The sequence below is a fragment of the Peromyscus leucopus genome, chromosome 7 (genome assembly GCF_004664715.2).
Source record: "Peromyscus leucopus breed LL Stock chromosome 7, UCI_PerLeu_2.1, whole genome shotgun sequence".
NCBI classification, from domain to species: domain Eukaryota; kingdom Metazoa; phylum Chordata; class Mammalia; order Rodentia; family Cricetidae; genus Peromyscus; species Peromyscus leucopus.
Window position 1 is genome coordinate 67,510,883 of NC_051069.1, and position 17,085 is coordinate 67,527,967.

General features: G+C 44.8%; 1 protein-coding gene across 1 annotated transcript; it reads left to right on the forward strand.

The window, feature by feature from the left end:
- The first annotated feature begins 2,931 nt into the window (after positions 1 to 2,931).
- On the forward strand, positions 2,932 to 15,523 carry LOC114686796 (glutathione S-transferase A2-like). The gene is made up of 7 exons (XM_028861466.2): positions 2,932 to 3,051; positions 6,006 to 6,114; positions 9,182 to 9,233; positions 10,063 to 10,195; positions 12,062 to 12,203; positions 14,228 to 14,359; positions 15,153 to 15,523. The coding sequence occupies exons 2-7, from the start codon at positions 6,073 to 6,075 to the stop codon at positions 15,273 to 15,275; spliced, it is 624 nt and encodes a 207-aa protein (XP_028717299.1). The 5' UTR covers positions 2,932 to 3,051; positions 6,006 to 6,072; the 3' UTR covers positions 15,276 to 15,523.
- Positions 15,524 to 17,085: the final 1,562 nt, after the last annotated feature.

Genomic DNA, 17,085 nt, shown 5'->3' on the forward strand with positions numbered 1-17,085 from the left:
GGAATGAGGAGGTCTTACACAAGCTGTGTCCTAAGCCAAGGAAGCTTGTTAAAAAGTGCAGCATCCTATATACTGATGTTAGGACAGGAATGGGACAAAGTCACAGAGACTGTCACAATGGACATAGTCACAGAGACTGTCACAATGGACAGAGTCACAGAGACTGTCACATGGACAGAGTCACAGAGACTGTCACATATGGACAGAGTCACAGAGACTGTCACATATGGACAGAGTCACAGAGACTGTCACAATGGACAGAGTCACAGAGACTGTCACATATGGACAGAGTCACAGAGACTGTCACATATGGACAGAGTCACAGAGACTGTCACATATGGACAGAGTCACAGAGACGGTCACATATGGACAGAGTCACAGAGACGGTCACATATGGACAGAGTCACAGAGACTGTCACATATGGACAGAGTCACAGAGACTGTCACATATGGACAGAGTCACAGAGACTGTCACATATGGACAGAGTCACAGAGACTGTCACATATGGACAGAGTCACAGAGACTGTCACACATGGACAGAGTCACAGAGACGGTCACATGGACAGAGTCACAGAGACTGTCACATATGGACAGAGTCACAGAGACTGTCACATATGGACAGAGTCAGCAGGAGGCTAATGAAGCAATGTTGCCCAAAGGGAACACAGGGTATCTCAGAGCATTTCAGAGGGTGAGCACAGTGGCCTTAGGACTGATAACTCCAGTCTCTTCATCAGGGAAAGCCAAGTTCCCAGGAACCAAAACCTTAACTCCTTCAAGGCCTAGGCTCATCCCCAGACTGGTCCCTCCAAGTTCACTCCTGAACAAAGACAAAGAAAACTTTAGCTTGATCAACTCTCAAAAAGATCAAAGACAGACACCAAACACATGGCTTGCACTCTTCAAAGGCACAAACTCTTAAGAGGCAAAGCGAGACAGCCTAGAGTGAGGGCACCAAGGGGTGTTGATGCCCACATTCACTGTCATGCTGGGGAAGAGATTTTGGGGGTTCTTACCTTTAATTTCTCTTTTCCATGTTGGGCTTTACCCCAGGCTCTTGGGAGCATGAGAAACAATTGTACCACCCAGCTCTGCTCCCAGCCCTGTAAACTCTTCTTAAGACCAAGTTTTTAAAGAGCATATTTTCAGGACATATTTTATCTTCACTGAAGATAAAGTCCAGGATCTCCATCAAAGAAATTTTACATGTGTTAGTTTGGTGGTGGACACATGATGAGCCACCAGAATGTCCTTCTTACACCTGCACATGGTGACACATCCCAAACACTAAAGGAATGTTGGTCACATTCTCCTCAAGGCTCCCCCCTGAGCTGCACTCTAGACCAGCCATGGGAACTTGGAACCAAGCCCTGGAGAGCTCCTTGCTCAGGGCTCCACACTGTCTGGACAGGGCCCTGATGGAGGAAACACAGCATGTCCAGAGGATGGAGAGGAGTAGGCCCAGCTGAAGAAATGGTCTGTGCATGGCCTGGGCTGCAGAGGAAGACTAAAGTATAGGAGCTAGAAGAACAGGGACTCAACGTGAGCCCAGGGAAATGGCCTGGGACAGGCAGGCAGCTGAGGGCTTCCTTCCTTTCAGGGCTGGGACAGTAGACTCAGATTTAAGGCAACAGCAGTCCTCAGCAGCACTCCTGATTCAGCCCTTGCTGTGCACTGGAGATCTCCCTGTTCTCTCGAGCAAGTCTTCACATTGCTCTCCAGGGACACTTGCCTTCCGACAGGGTTTGTTTCTTCCTCTGCCATAAGCTCACAGCCTGTGACAGGGACTCTTCATGGGCGGTGTTCAAACTCATCCCTGTAACTGAGACTGATGCCTGGACCTGAGATCCTGTGCTGGTGCACATGAGCATCACCCTGAAGGGCAGCACTGCCCATTTGTTATCTGTTTTTAGAGAAGTGCAGTGCCTCTAGAGGATTGAAATCCTAATGTTGAAAAGAAATTAGCAGTGTATACCAAGATAAAAGAGTCCAACCCTGAACACTGGTAGGGTATCAGACTCAGGCAAGTGACACGCATCTCTGAAGTCAACCAGATCATCGGGTAATGATTAATAAAGACCTATGAACCAATGATTATAACTAAAACCACAAGTGAGCATGTGAGTCTGTGCATAAAGTCAGTGGTAGATGTCCTTGTTTGTGGATAAGAGCTGTGAATCTGTACTTGACAAGAAGTAACAGTAATTATCACTAGCTTGGAGATGACATTACTAATGGTGACAAGGCAATTTTTCCACAGTAGAAACTGCAGCGATACAGTCTGTATTGAGGCCCAGAGCATGCTGGGACAGACTGTTGAGAGTACTCTAGGTGAAGTTAAGTGTGGATTGTGAAATTTCTTTCTGCCCTTCAGCTCCTGATTAAAACAGGACAAAGGTTAAGACAAATATGCTCTTACAGGATATTAGATTGATCGTTAGATACAATAAGCAGGGGACAGTGTAACCTGTACTTCAGTGAGCCTTGAATTTGGGACAATGTCTTAATTCTGAAATTGAAGGCTACTTAACACACTATCCCCCATAGTCACTAGTGTAAAGTCTCATTTTATTGTTAGAGTTGAGGGTTCTGTGGGTTGACTCTGTGATTCCATTTATGCTTCTACTATGGTCTGCTCTCTTTATTTCTTCTTTTCTTGACCAATGTGTTTCATTAGGGTTGTTCACAATAGCATGGATGACACGTTATTTAGAGACACATAAGCATTAAACCATGAATCCATTAAAGGTCTCTAGCTCTTCAGGAAAGGGTGGTGGCTTGCGAGCCTCCCCCTGATTTGTCTCATTTCTAGTCTGTTATGAAACTCTGGAATGTTGAACTATGTGGGAGTCCATGGGAGTGGCTGTTCCCTATTGGTCCCCACCCCCTTATTAGAATGGTCACCTTAGGGCTGGAGAGATGGGTCAGCCATTAAAGGCTAGGCTCACCACCAAAAACGTAAGAATCATCACCTTATTAAAGCAGCGTCCACACTCATCTGGAGCTGCAGCTGGGGCGCTGAGTGGAGAGGAAGCCTGGACTCTCAGTAGGTCAGTTCTATGTTCTCATGTCTGCATCACTGGAAAATAGCTTTAAAGTGCTTTATTTATTATGCATTAATTGTACAGAACAGCTGGTTTTATTATGTAATTTTCACTCATGTATGTTGTATACTTTGATCATATTCACTTCTCACTACTTTCAATTTTTACCTGTGTTTGATTTCTAGTTCATATGAGTTATTTTATGAAGGAGCTATTTCTCCTTCTCTTTTCCTCCTCTGTTTCGGTCATCCCCCACTACACCCCTCCCCTCCTCCATCCCTCCTCCCCCTTCTCCCTCCTTCCTCATCCTGGTCTTCATTCTGCTCTTCTTCTGCTCCTTCCCTCCTCACCTACTCCTCCTTTTTCTCCTTCTGCTTCTTTCTCTGTTCCCTCTTCCCTCCTCCTGCTTCAGTCACTGAGCTGAAGGGTGGGGTTTAATGTATTTGCAAGGGCCTCTAAATGATGGGATTCAGGACAGTGAGGAGTAGACCTGGACTGCCCTCTCAGGGAAACTTAAGATCAATAGCATTCTTCTCTTGAATTGCATGTGCCAACTTCACAGAGAACTTGCAGATTCCTCCAAGGTGAGAACTTATATTTACCCAGACTCTCCCAGCCACCCTCCCAAAACACTTCCCCAGTTGGGTTTTCTACCACATTTGTTTCTGTCTTGTGGATTCTAATTGCATTGATAATTCTGTTTAAATAGCAGAATGGCTATTTCACATTTAGGATTTGTTACCTTACTACTATCTTAATATTTAATTGCCCAACACAACCTCTTTTATTAAATGGTAAGCCCAAGAAAGAAAATGGAAAAGAAAAGTGTGACTATTGATCTCTGAGAGATCTGAGGACTCCATCACATACCAGGGAGAAGTTGTCTACTTATTTCCTCCGTGATCACAGATGTGTGTAGGAAGGAATGAATGGGAGACCAGAAAACAGTTTAAAATCCTGTAAGAAGACATGGCAGGAAGAAATGAGTCTGTAGAAGAACGAGGTTAAATACAAACTCTGACACTAAGTAGTTATGTGGCCAACCCTATGCTAAGGTTCAAAGCATTCCTCATGAATATGGAGAAGGCTAGCAGAATCTTAACACGTGCAGTTCTAAAACTGGGAGGTTAAAGAGAGAGCCACACAGCTCAGCAGAGATGTCGTTTTTAAGGTGTAAGTCACCATATGGCTGCAAGGCAAGTGATACTGAGGAAAGGCTGCAACCCAGGGAACACAAGAAGAAAGTCTTTGAAAGCCTCAGAATCTCAGAGTCCCTGTGAGGTCCCCAGGACAGAAGCTGTACAGAGCAAACTACAGTTCATGGAATAAACAAAGAAAAGCACAGGCAGAAAAGAACAGAGTGTTATAAAGTGCCTGTGGAAATAGTGAGGTGCCCATGAGAAGGGAGTGTAAACTGAGGGCAGGGAGGCCAACATCTGAGGGGTAAGAATGTTGCTGAGGCCTGGTGATACTGACCCAGTAGAGAGAGCCCACCAGCTCTAGAGGATCTGGTGTCTTCTTCTGGTCTTTGCAGCCACTGTACCCATGTGCACCTACAGACAGACAGACAGACAGACACACAGACACAGACAGACACACACACACACACACACAGACACACACACTCACACAGTACTTTGTAAAAGGCAGACTCTGAAATTTCCTATCACATCACAAGTTAAAGCACTACCCATGACCCATGATGTTGACTTTCCAGCCCCTGATCAGCAGGGACCCAGCACATCTGCTCACTGTGCGGGAACTGAGCTGCACTCTCAGGGTCTCCTCATCATGGAACTGTATGGACATCCTCTCTCCTGCAAACATGTGACAGGGACAGCTCCTCACCAATAACTTTGTGGAGATGAAGTAAAGTTCTAATGAAGAACTGCCCGTTACGTGCTGTTACTGCATCAATGGCTCTCTTGTGAACACAGAACAGGGTCCAGTGTTCAGTGGGAAACAGAACTGCAACCTAGAGACAAGCCATTCTCCTGGGAGAACTAGGGTTTGACACAGCCAAGGTGACACAAAGCCATCGACATCTTCTGAACTGAGCAGCTCTGGGACCAAAGGACTGGGGAGGGACTTTGTCTCATCCCTCTGTGATGGCTCTGCTGTCCAAGGTCAACGGCTTCCAGTCCTTCATCACTAGAGGATCAGGGCTGCTCCGTTTATGTCCTCAAAGAGAAGGTGAAAGAACCAAGCCAACCCCTTGACAGGCCGTTCAGTCTTCTCTCAGAGATCAGGCTCAATTTCAGTTTCCCGAGACTTAATCAAGCAGTTTCTGGGAGGGCCATGAACAAAAGACATAGTCCTTGCAGTAGCTCCCTTTCTGTACATACTCTGATCTGTTCTAGGTTCAGCCATTTGTTTACTGTCTGGGACCCCTCAACAACTTAGAGCTACTTGCATGGGTCAATGCGAATGTGCACGGCCAGCCAGCCTCCATGGCAGCTCAAGGACAACTGGGCACTTCTCTAGGCCTTCCCTCAAAATAATAAGTGCAGTAAATTCAAAGGTTACAAACCCTCAACCAACCATATAAGGGCAAGGCTTGTACCATCCTGTTTGCAGTTTTTCCCTTTAAAAACCCTCATCCTGAGAGCTCAGGGCCATCCTCCTCCACCCGCTGTGTTGAGTGTTGGACATGGGCCAAGCCTTGGCTTGTTTGTTATCAATAAACACCTTTGTGTTTTGCATCGGATATTGGCTCTGTGGTGGTCTTGTTCAGATGTCTCACAACATCGCCACAACAAAGGCACATGGCCAGCTGAGACCTGTTTGGTGCAATTGCAGTTTTGTGGTCACTGATGGGTGAGAAATTAGTCAACATCCCTCCTGGGCCCCCTGGAAGCTGCCCATGAAGAAGGCAGATTTCCCTCTGCTAGTGTTGTGTTATTACTCACATTCCAAAGCACAGTCTCCCTGGCATTGACCTCTTTGCTTTTCCTTCACAGTCAGTGAAACCACAGTTGCTGCCATGGCTGGAAGCCAGTGCTTCATTATTTCAATTCCCGGGGCCGAATGGAATACATCAGGTGGCTGCTGGCTGCAGCAGGGGTGGAGGTAGGTTGTGCATTGTGCTTCTGGAACCAGACTGGCTGTACTCTTACTGATAAAAGAGCTTCCCTTCCCTGGTTCTCATCATAGAATGTGGACAACAACCCCACAAAAAATGGTAATGAGAAGAAGATAGATAGATTTGAACAAATGAAAATCTTATTATGCTCTCTATCAAAGAACACATTCACATTAAAAGATGTTTTCAATAGAAAAAAAACAAATAATTATTTGGTTACTTGCTTATTTGAGTTGAATCAAGGTAGAAAATATGATATAGAAATAGAAACTTGAATATTGGCTATTAGGCCGTACTAATTGATTATTACAGATTACGTTAAGATATTGTGATTTTAGGTGTGACACCTAAAATCTTTTGAAAAGTATTCTTATGCAGGGTGGTGGTGGTACCTGCTTAATCTCAATACTCAGGAGGCAGAAGCAGGCAGACCTCTGTAAGTTTGTGCCAGCCTGCTTTACAGAATGAGTTCCAGGACAGTCAGGGCTGTTTCAAGGAGAAATCCTTTCTCCAAAAACCAAAGGGGGAAAAGAGTCCTAACATTGTAGATTCCTGGTGAGGTGTTTGTGACAGGGACGTGTGACACCTCAGCTCTGACTTTAAGGTCAGAGTCACAGAGATGATGCGCACAGAGGGGAACAGGGTGACTTTAGCTGGTGGTTGTTGGAGATGGTGATGATGGATGGAGGCTCTTTGCACCTTGTGCAGTTTTACAGCAGAGACCCAGGAATTCCCATGATAAAAATGGTTTAGAGGGGACAGGAGACTGAAGTGATGGCTCAGTGTCAAAATCCAATACTGTTCTTGCAGAGGACCCACACCGGATGCTCACAGCCGCCTGTTACCCTAGCCTCAGAGGGTTCCCCTGCCTCTGGTCTCCATGGGCACTTACACTGCCTCCCCCTACACTACTATAATAGAAAAAAATGTTAATAGTGGTAAACTATACAAGAGAAGCTTGATGGAATTAAATTAAAAATATGCACCACAAATGGGAAACCTGACACAGAAGGCAGTAACAGCCTGCCTGTCAAAACTCATCAATACTCAGTGATCAGTTTGTAGAGACCATCAAATGCCAGGGGCAGGCCTGGTCGGGAGGGTAGAGGTGGTGAATAAAACAGAGGCCCCATCTTCAGGTGGCCCCCATGTCTATGAGCTTTCAGCTAAGTGTGTGAGTGGCCCCAGTGAGGTGTGGAAGCAACATTCTGAGGTTAAATGTTTTCCTTTCCAGTTGTAGAGCAGAAAGTTGTGGTAGGCTTTAGTGCTGCCCTCTAGAGGTGTCACTGGGAAAAATACTTCCCAGTTCACATAGGGCAGCTCAGAAGTTGGCATTTCCTGAGAGGAAGTCAGGGACACTTCCTGAGATCTTGTCCTCAGGAGGCTTGAAGGATGAAGTGGTGTCCTGTGAAGGCTGCCTTGGTGTCTTCCCTCAGTGTCATGGCAACATGTTTACCTCAGCCATGGAATCACACATCCTTTCCTAAAAGAATAGGGAGGGCTTCAGCTGGATCCTTTCTGAATGAAGGGGTGCATTCGAACCGAGACACACAAATGCCAGCCTGGGAGGATTGCTTTAAATAATTCAATAATTGGGTGCCAGTGTCTTATGCCAGCTTTGCGGCTCAGGGATATGTTCTAAACCACTGGACTGCTGATTCAGCACAGGAGGAGGGAATGGGGCATCTGCATAGAAGCCTTCCTGTTCTGTGTCCCAGAGTGACTGAGAAGCCAGTGGGCAGGGGCTATTAGAGACCCTGGCTCAAACCTTCCAGACTCAATGTGCCCACAGGCTGCCACCTCATCACCCTCACACCCACCAACCCCATCACAGTTCAGCCGCCCTCGGTGATGACGTCAGCACTCTGTGCAGCCCTCTGAAAGCTGTGGAAGTTGTCCACACTCACCATTTCATTCCATCAGTTCAGTCTGGGCAGTTATGGAGTCATCTGCAAACTGCCTCTCCAAGCAAGGAAGAAGCTGATTTTCAACCTTTCATGATTGAAAAGTTTCTTTAAACTGAGAAAAGAAGAGAGTGGCTTATTACTCTAGAGGGCTGGAGAGAGGGCAAGGTGACTAAAAACTAAGGCTCATGGGTTCAGATCCAGAGTGGGTTTTCATTGGGTATGTGTATCCTCACACAAAAATAAATTAATATGTATACATAAAACAAATAACTATCTAAAAAATATAATAACAACCCCACAATATAAGCAAGTTTGATGTGGGCCTAGAGTAAATGCTTGGTTGTTTTGAATTCTTGTTGCACATACAATGTACTATGATTCCCAGCATCCACATATGACAGTTAAAACTGTTTACCACCCCATATCAAACTGAATCATAACCTCTGGCTTCCAGGATCTCTAACCTTGAGATGGATGTTTTCACATGCATACCCGCCCCCCCCCACACACACACATTTAAAATTTGTAAAACTAAATCCTCAATAATAAAAAAAAAAAAAACCACGTATTGTGGGTCATACCATGTGCCATAATGAAGACCCAGAATGTTCTATTCTGTTATCACTGAAGTTAACAGGCTTTGCTGAGAGTTCAAACACTCAACAGTCCATTTCCCAGTGCTGGTCCTTCAGTGAGATCACTCTATTCTTAGGACATAAGCAGGAACATAGTGGGGTCAGGGAGGAGGAACACTACAAGAATGAATAGCTGGCTGGGCATTGGTGGCGCACGCCTTTAATCCCAGCACTCGGGAGGCAGAGGCAGGTGGATCTCTGTGAGTTCGAGGCCAGCCTGGGCTACCAAGTGAGCTCCAGGAGAGGCGCAAAGCTACACAGAGAAACACTGTCTCGAAAAAACCAAAATAATAACAATAATAATAATAATAATGAGCAGCTTTGTCATGGTCAACAACCTTTTGTTGATGGATCTAATCTGAATTTGCAAGTGGCCAGGTCCAGACTCCTTCATGTCTACTGCAAGTTTTAACTTCTGCAGATGTACTACCAGACACAGACCACTCAAGTTCAAAAGTCTACAACAACACAGAATGAGCTAATGAAAATGCATTTACTTTTTCTGTCTTCAGTTTGAAGAGAAGTTTATAGAATGTCCAGAAGATTTGGAAAAGTTAAGAAAAGGTAACACTAAGTATCCATATGTCTTCAATGTGGTGCCTAGTAGAAGGTTTACCAGATGGTGATGGTGGTGGGTGGTGGGTTGGAATAGTCAAGAATGGCAGAGTGATATGATGTAGGTGGTGGGTTTCCTTGAGTGCTCTGAAAATGGAAACAATGACAAGAGAGAGGAAGTTAGTTTCAGCAAACATTTGTCTGGTGACCGGTAAATAAATGTTTTCTTACTATTTCTGCATCAGAGTGAGCTATTTCATTCAGGCTCACTTTCATTCACTTCTACCTTCGTTTTCTTCACCCACAATGCCCAATATCCACAGAGGTACATGGCCATTGATTAAATCGTGGGTGGACAAAGAGCAGGGATAATTTTCTTGAGCATTTTCATTATACCTACTGATGAGTTACTATCACCCCATAAATACAGCCTGGAGGAATCAGTGGCTCACTACACAGGAAACTGTCATACACCTTATGTCTTGAAGATAACTAGACTTCCAAACTCCCTACATAGCTCTATTTGCATGATGGCCCTCTGCTGTCCCTCCTAACTCTCAAATGTATCCGGAGACAAGAACTGAACATAAAAACATGCATGGGAGATATAATATGAATCTGGATAGGAAATAACAGTGAATGAGCGAAGCTCAAAGCCAACAGAAGATTATGAAACAAAGAGAAAGCAGGAGATAAAAGTAAATGGGATATTAATTAAAGACTGGCTGCCAATCACTTATCTTTCCTTTGCATGATTGGACATTTCAATACAACTTTTCTGTTCCTGAGAAGTGAGACTTGAACACTTCACAGACCTCTTTCCTTTCTTCTTTCAAAGACGGGAAATTGATGTTTGAGCAACTGCCCATGGTGGAGATTGACGGGATGATGCTGGTGCAGACCAGAGCCATTCTCAACTACATTGCCACCAAATACGACCTCTATGGCAAGGACATGAAGGAGAGAGCCCTGTATGGTACATTTCCTGTTATTACTCCAAGGGGAAAGAAAGGAAGGAATTGGTGTCTCCATCAATGAGCAAGAGAGTGCAGGCTTTGATTCTAGGAGCAGGCTGGCTCTTGATATAAACACTTAGTCCAAGTATGGAAGAGTCCATGGAGGAGAGGGAGGAGCAGCTGGGGTGGGTTCAGGTGAGTGTGACTGCAGCAGAGGGTGATGTTGCCATCAGAGCATGGGGACACAGTTGCAAACATGATGGTCCAAGGACCCTGAGCATGGTGGAATCAGGACTCCAGGTGCTCAAGGCTTCAGAGACTAGACCTCAGCCAACAGCTTAGGGCAAAGGACACAGGACTTGAGGCTAGAGGAGGAGTCCTAGGAAGGGAAGGAGAAAGAGGCTGCTTTCCACATCCCAGGAGTAGAAAAAGTGCAGAGCAAGACCTGAATTGCCAGCCAGTTCTATGGACTGGTCAACTCAATGAGCCTTAGACAGACTGGTTCTCAAGGACCTAGATTACCTGAACCATTTAATTCAGAACTAAAGTAACCAGGCTGAATGTACCACCCATGCTGGGACTCATTGTAATATGACAAAATCCTTCATTCATAAACCACTGTGTATGAGTATTTTAGTTGTTCAGAGAGCTAAATGTGGTGCTAGCCAGAAACACTAGTGTTGGAAACATATGTCCATGGAAAGAGAGACTCGGCTTTAATAGTAAAGAGAAGCACTTTAATAGTGCTTGTATAGAAATACACCTAACAACATTATTTATAATTTTCTCATGGTGGACTCAGCCCAGATATTCAGTAATAGAAGAAAGAGGAGCAAAACTTGTAATTTTAGCGATGAAAATATCTGAAGTGCTGAGGGGCACAGAACAAAGGTCAAGTGTGGACACTGCATTATGTAAAGTAGGCAGACACCAGGGCACATGCTCCATGGTTCATTCCATAGGAAACATTCCTGTCCTCCCTGTGGATAAGAAGGAAGTGGATCAGCACCTTCTGGAGCAGCTGCCACAGGGGTGGAATTAGAGTTTTGAAGGGAATGAGGATCAAACTCTTCTAGCACTGAAGGATGTTAACATGCTTAGACTGCTACAGATGCATGGAAACACAGAATACCACCTTTCTGGGGGCCAGCAATGGTAGCATGTGAAAATGTGACAATGAAACACTTTTCCAAAAGCACTGTGTGAAATACAGGTTAAAGAAGGGAACACATGTGTCCTGTGCTGTGCTGTGGGTCAACTGAATAAAGAAATAGACCAGTCTGACAAAAGTTAACAAGGCCAGAGTCTAGGAGCAGTGTGTGGAGGACATACAGATGTTCTTCATCAGAAAAGACTGGAGAACCTCTAACACTGACCAAGAATGACTCTGGACCATGCAGCAGAAGGAGAGATGCACAGAGATGCATCTGATGCTTCAACCAGGACTCTGTGTTGAACTTACATGGGAGTCAGAGTGTTAGCTCTGAGAATCTCAACAGGGTTGTTAAGAACATATTTTGTCAGAGAGAGTTTAAAACAAGGGAAGAGAGAGAGAAGGAGAAAGAGAGAGAGAGAGAGAGAGAGAGAGAGAGAGAGAGAGAGAGAGAGAGATGTAGAATTTGATGGTTATCTTCTGAAATGCCAGTGATGCTCTTTGTCCTTGGGATGGGCCATGAGTGTAAAAAAAATTCTAAAAGTGTATCTGAAATGTCACGATATCCTAGAAGGAAAGTTAAATCTGTTAAATATAAAGATAATAACCCACTAGAGGTGAATAAGCTTGCAAACACATTTCAGTGTTAATTTCTCAGGTTTTTAGATTAAAATGTAAAATAGTGAATTACACAAGACCCTGACCATTTGGACAATTTTGTCTTTCAGGATTGACATGTATTCAGAGGGCATTGTAGATCTGATTGACATGATTTGGCAACGGGTTAAATGTCCCCCGGACCAAAAAGAAGCCAAGATTTCCATGATAAAAGACAGGACCAAAAACCGGTACTTGCCTGCCTTTGAAAAAGTAAGTGGGCTCTTTGAAGTCAGGGACACTGAGTTCCAAGGACAGGAGAAATGTAGAGTCTGGGAGAGAAAGGTTGCTGCAGTGCTGACCTTCCATGAGCCTCTCTGTGCAGCCCCCTGCCCCACAGGGCACTGTGGAAAATGGCCTGTGAAGGAGCCCTGCATGGTCATGAATCTAAGGGCAGTATTCAACAGGGTTCATGGCCACAACCAGAACTTGATCTGTGAAAGCTGAGCCACACCAGAGATGGACCCAGATCCTGCAGAACACAACAGGCTTCAATTCCAGAGCAAACTCAAGAAAAACACAGATGGGAAATATTCTGTCACATCACACAGGGAGGCAGAGAGTGACTGGCTGTCAGAATATGATAGTGCTTCAAAGACAGAGGGGAAGTGCCTGGACAAGGACAGGGATGGAGTGTGGAGAGGAGGAAGCTGATGAAGTGATGTTAAGGGAAACTGATCTACCGAATTGGGGTCACAGATGCCAGGCCCGGAGGAAGAGCCATGCACACTCAGCAAATGAAGGTGTGTCCTTGACATGGAGTGCCTCTCTTAGTCAGGGCTTCTCTTTGGAGGAAGATCAAGAACACTTCAGAACTATTTATCTTCTGTCAAGTAAAAGATAAGAACAGAGCTATGATCCTAGAGGATAAGTGCATCCTGGACATTCCTGAAAGACCTGACTTTGACCCCCATGTTACAAAGCATCACCTTTTTTTCATCTTTCACTGAAAGTTCATTCATGGCTGTCTCTGCTCTGTGGGAGAGTTTTAGAGCCTTCAGGTCCTCACACAGCCCTCTAAAGTCAAGGCCCTGTCTCGTAGAACATAATGTCCAGCCATCACAGCTTACTGCACAGGGCGTATGAGATTCATAACCTCCTTGTACACGATGAACTATGTACTGAGAACATTTGATGCTGCCTTTTGTATTTTTAGTTTTTCTTCATTTTTCAATTTTTTTTTAATTTTAAATAGGGTTTCTCTTTTATGTAGCTCTGGCTCTTCGGGAACTGTCTATGTAGACTGGCCTTGAGCTCACAGAGATCCACCTGCCTCAGCCTCTTGAGTGCTGGGATTATGTGTGTGTGCCACTGTGCCTGGCTTCCTTTTGTTTTTGGATGTGCTAATTTTATTTTTCTCTGTAGACATGTACAGTGTGAGAAGGTGATCACAAAGCCTTTGATAGTTCTTTACTTGTAGCTCATGCCTTAAGAATGGCTTTTCCTTGTGGTTATCTGTGATTTTCATATTGCTGGGATATTTAAGTAAATGCCATATGAATGTAACTAAGACAGTATTAATATCCAATATTCACACAACCAGAAATGTTGACATCAATGTTAAATAAATACGTAGCTACCAATCAGATAGCAAGATTAAAACCATACGGTGTCGGTTTGCTCATCTGTCAACATTCAAGTGTTATCAGTACAATGTTACAGACTTCAACTCAGGTCACCCTGTGCAATTCAGCATGTCAATCACCACACAGTGAAGGATGGGAGTCAGAGCCAATGCTGTAAAGGGGAGGATGTGCTGTAGTTCAGTCAGGTGTACTTCAGATTCCAGAGACCTGAGGAGAGCAGACAGACGAGAATGCAGACAGGGGATGTCCTCTGGTGACTGATGCTCCCTGCAGGCAGAGTCTCTGTCCAAGAGAGATTGAACAGAGGACAGGGAGAGGAAAGTCCTGACATTCCAGTGTCCCATCAGCTTAAAATAAAAGGAAGAAACAAGATGTGTCAGGGCTAATCCTTACCACAAGTGGAAAATGTACAGAAGGGTGGGTGGTGTGAAGGCCATAGGAACTGGCAATGAGAGAGAAAGGTCACCTGAACTTTAAAGAGGAGGTTGCCTGCCTGACTTCTCCCTCTCCCTCTTACATCACAGGCCTAGAGAAGTGTCTGCACGTCTATCCCTGCCAGGCAAAGGCAGAGCCACCCCTTGGGAGACTTGGGAAAAGTCAGTGGTCCCTGCCCAACTCTATGTTCATAATCTGTCTCCTTTAATTCTGCAGGTGTTGAAGAGCCATGGACAAGACTACCTTGTTGGCAACAGGCTGACCAGGGTGGACATTCACCTGCTGGAACTTCTCCTCTATATTGAAGAGCTTGACTCCAGCCTTCTGGCCCCTTTCCCCCTGCTGAAGGTGAGATCACCTGAGAGAGGCAGCCACACACACATGCCTCTGAGAATATAATGGTGGTCTTTGGTCTTCCTAGGGCCCATCCTCAGGCCTCCAAACTGAGCTACTAGACCCTGGGTTCAGGCATGAAAATTATCTTTTGTGTATGGAGATTGGAGACTGGTACTCCAAGAAGAATATTTTACCTTTTGTCATGAGAAAGATGCAAGAGTTTCCCTGGACCCCTGTTTTTTGCAGGATGCTTCTGGCCTTCATCTTCATCTCACGTTTCCTGTCTTTGCACATTCAGTGTCTGAGTAGGTCTCTATCATGCTGATCCCTTTTTTCAGCTCTGACTACTCAACACTGTGCTTCCCTCTCCACAGCCCCCACCATGTCGTCCTCCATTCCCCAGTGACCCCATCCTTATCTCCAGGTTGAAAACTGGCTGTGAGTTGCTCCTGGTTAGACTTTGAACTTTTCTGCCTCCATTTCCAACTCAGTTTTTCATGTCTTCAGTTTTCTTTGGTAGTCTCTGCTTTCACACCTGAGAAACACAGTGCTCTGTGCTCTGCACCACAAAACCAGACTACAGGGTGTGTCAGGGACCTGAGGAAAAGGTAAGTGGATGTCTAAGGAGGTCTTTCGTCAGGTTATTGTGAACTGTGGATTCAGCTAATGGTTTTATCATTTTTCTCCTGTCTACACTGGAGCTGTTGTAAGGATGCAGTTGGTCATGTTCTGGGAGGGGCTCAGAGTTTTTTGGATTGTCCACATAAGCCATTCTGACTCTCAGGCTGTGTTTTCTGGATTACAGGCCCTGAAGAGCAGACTCAGCAGCCTGCCCAATGTGAAGAAGTTCCTACAGCCTGGCAGTCAGAGAAAGCTTCCCATTGATGCAAAGCAACTCGCAGAGGCTAGGAAGATTTTCAAGTTCTAGGAAAGCTGCATTGAGAGAGCCCACAGACACCAGTCTCTGGGATTTTAAATAATAAACAGCAATTGTTCATCCTGGTGTTTGAGAAAATGAACATGAACAAGGGATATATGCATGGCATGTGTTCAAGTTGTTGACCTGGGATTGCAGGATCACATTCCAAGAAGGCAAATAATAATCATTTCAAATAAGAGCAAACGTTGTACAAATGAGGAAAACCTAAGTAAAAAGAACACTGACAAGAGAAAAGACAAACTTTGTACACTCAGTGTCTCAGCAGGTCTCTGTCATGCTGATCCCTTTTCTCAGCTCTGACTTCTCAACACTGTGTTTCCCTCTCCACAGCCCCCACCATGCCGTCCTCCATCCCCCAGGGACCCCATCCTTATCTCCAGGTTGAAAACTGGAGTCACTTTTCTCAGCTCTGACTAACACCCGTTGTAGTGACTAACATGGTTGTAGAATGAGCCACATTTAAAGGTAACATTAATTACAAGACAGAGAAATAAAAATGAAAAAAATAGAATAAAAAATAAAGAAAAAATTTAAGGTCTAAAAAAGAGTGCAATTACAGGAGAAGGAATTGGATAACTAGTGTAAAGATTTTTTTTTTTTTTTTTTTTGGTTTTTTCGAGACAGGGTTTCTCTGTGTAGCTCTGCGCCTTTCCTGGAACTCACTTGGTAGCCCAGGCTGGCCTCGAACTCACAGAGATCCGCCTGCCTCTGCCTCCCAAGTGCTGGGATTAAAGGCGTGCGCCACCACCGCCCGGCAAAGATGTGTATTCTTTCTAAACAATTTTTTTTTTTCAGAGCTGAGGACCGAACCCGGGGCCTTGTGCTTGCTAGGCAAGCGCTCTACCACTGAGCTAAATCCTCAATGTGTAAAGACATTTTAAAGAAAGAAAAAATACCAGAGAAAACAAAATTAAATATTTAAAATAGTGAGGGTGAATCTGGACAGCAGGCTCACAAGTTACAAGCACTGGTTTTTCTTGGAGAGGACCAGGTTAGGTGCCCAGCATCTCCATGACATCTCACAACCATCTGTAACTCCAGCTCCATAGAACCTGATGTCATCTTCAGACTTCTGTGGTCACTGTTCACCCATGAGATACATACATATATGTAGTCAAAACATCTCAACATGTAAAACAAAAATTAAAAAATACTTTAATAGTAAAAATAGAGAGGAAAATACACATTCAAGCAAAATAACAATAACAGAAAATATCTTTGAAATGTTTGTTTTTATCTGGATGTGGTGGCACATGCCTTTAATCGCAGCACTTGGGAAGCAGAGCTACATGGATCTCTGTGAGTTCAAGGCCAGCCTGATCTACATAGTGAGTTCCAGGACAGCTAGAGCTACAGAATAGTGATGCCCAGTCTCAAATGAATAAATAAATGATAAATAAATTCTGTCCTTGCCCCACTGGAATCTGATGAATTCATCTTTTCCTTGCAACCTCAAATCTCTAGGTTGAGTCCTGTCCTGAATATCTTGTGTTGAGGTCTAGCCTGGTGGGTCTGCCTAATCCTACTCTCTGCATACCACCCCCCACCACCCACCCCACCCACCCCCCCCCCCCCCCCCGCTTCCTCTGATCAAGCCTGGGCTCCACACCCTGCTGAGCTCCACTTACACTGTCATCAACCTCCAGCTCAGGCCAGGATGCACATCTTACACACAGGTCCAGGTTCTCCCCTCAACTGTGGGAGACACAGAGATCCTTGTGGTCACAGACAAGCACTAGGGGGACTAGGAATGCTAAACACATAGGATTGTCCTATCAAAGAGAATGATGGATTAACT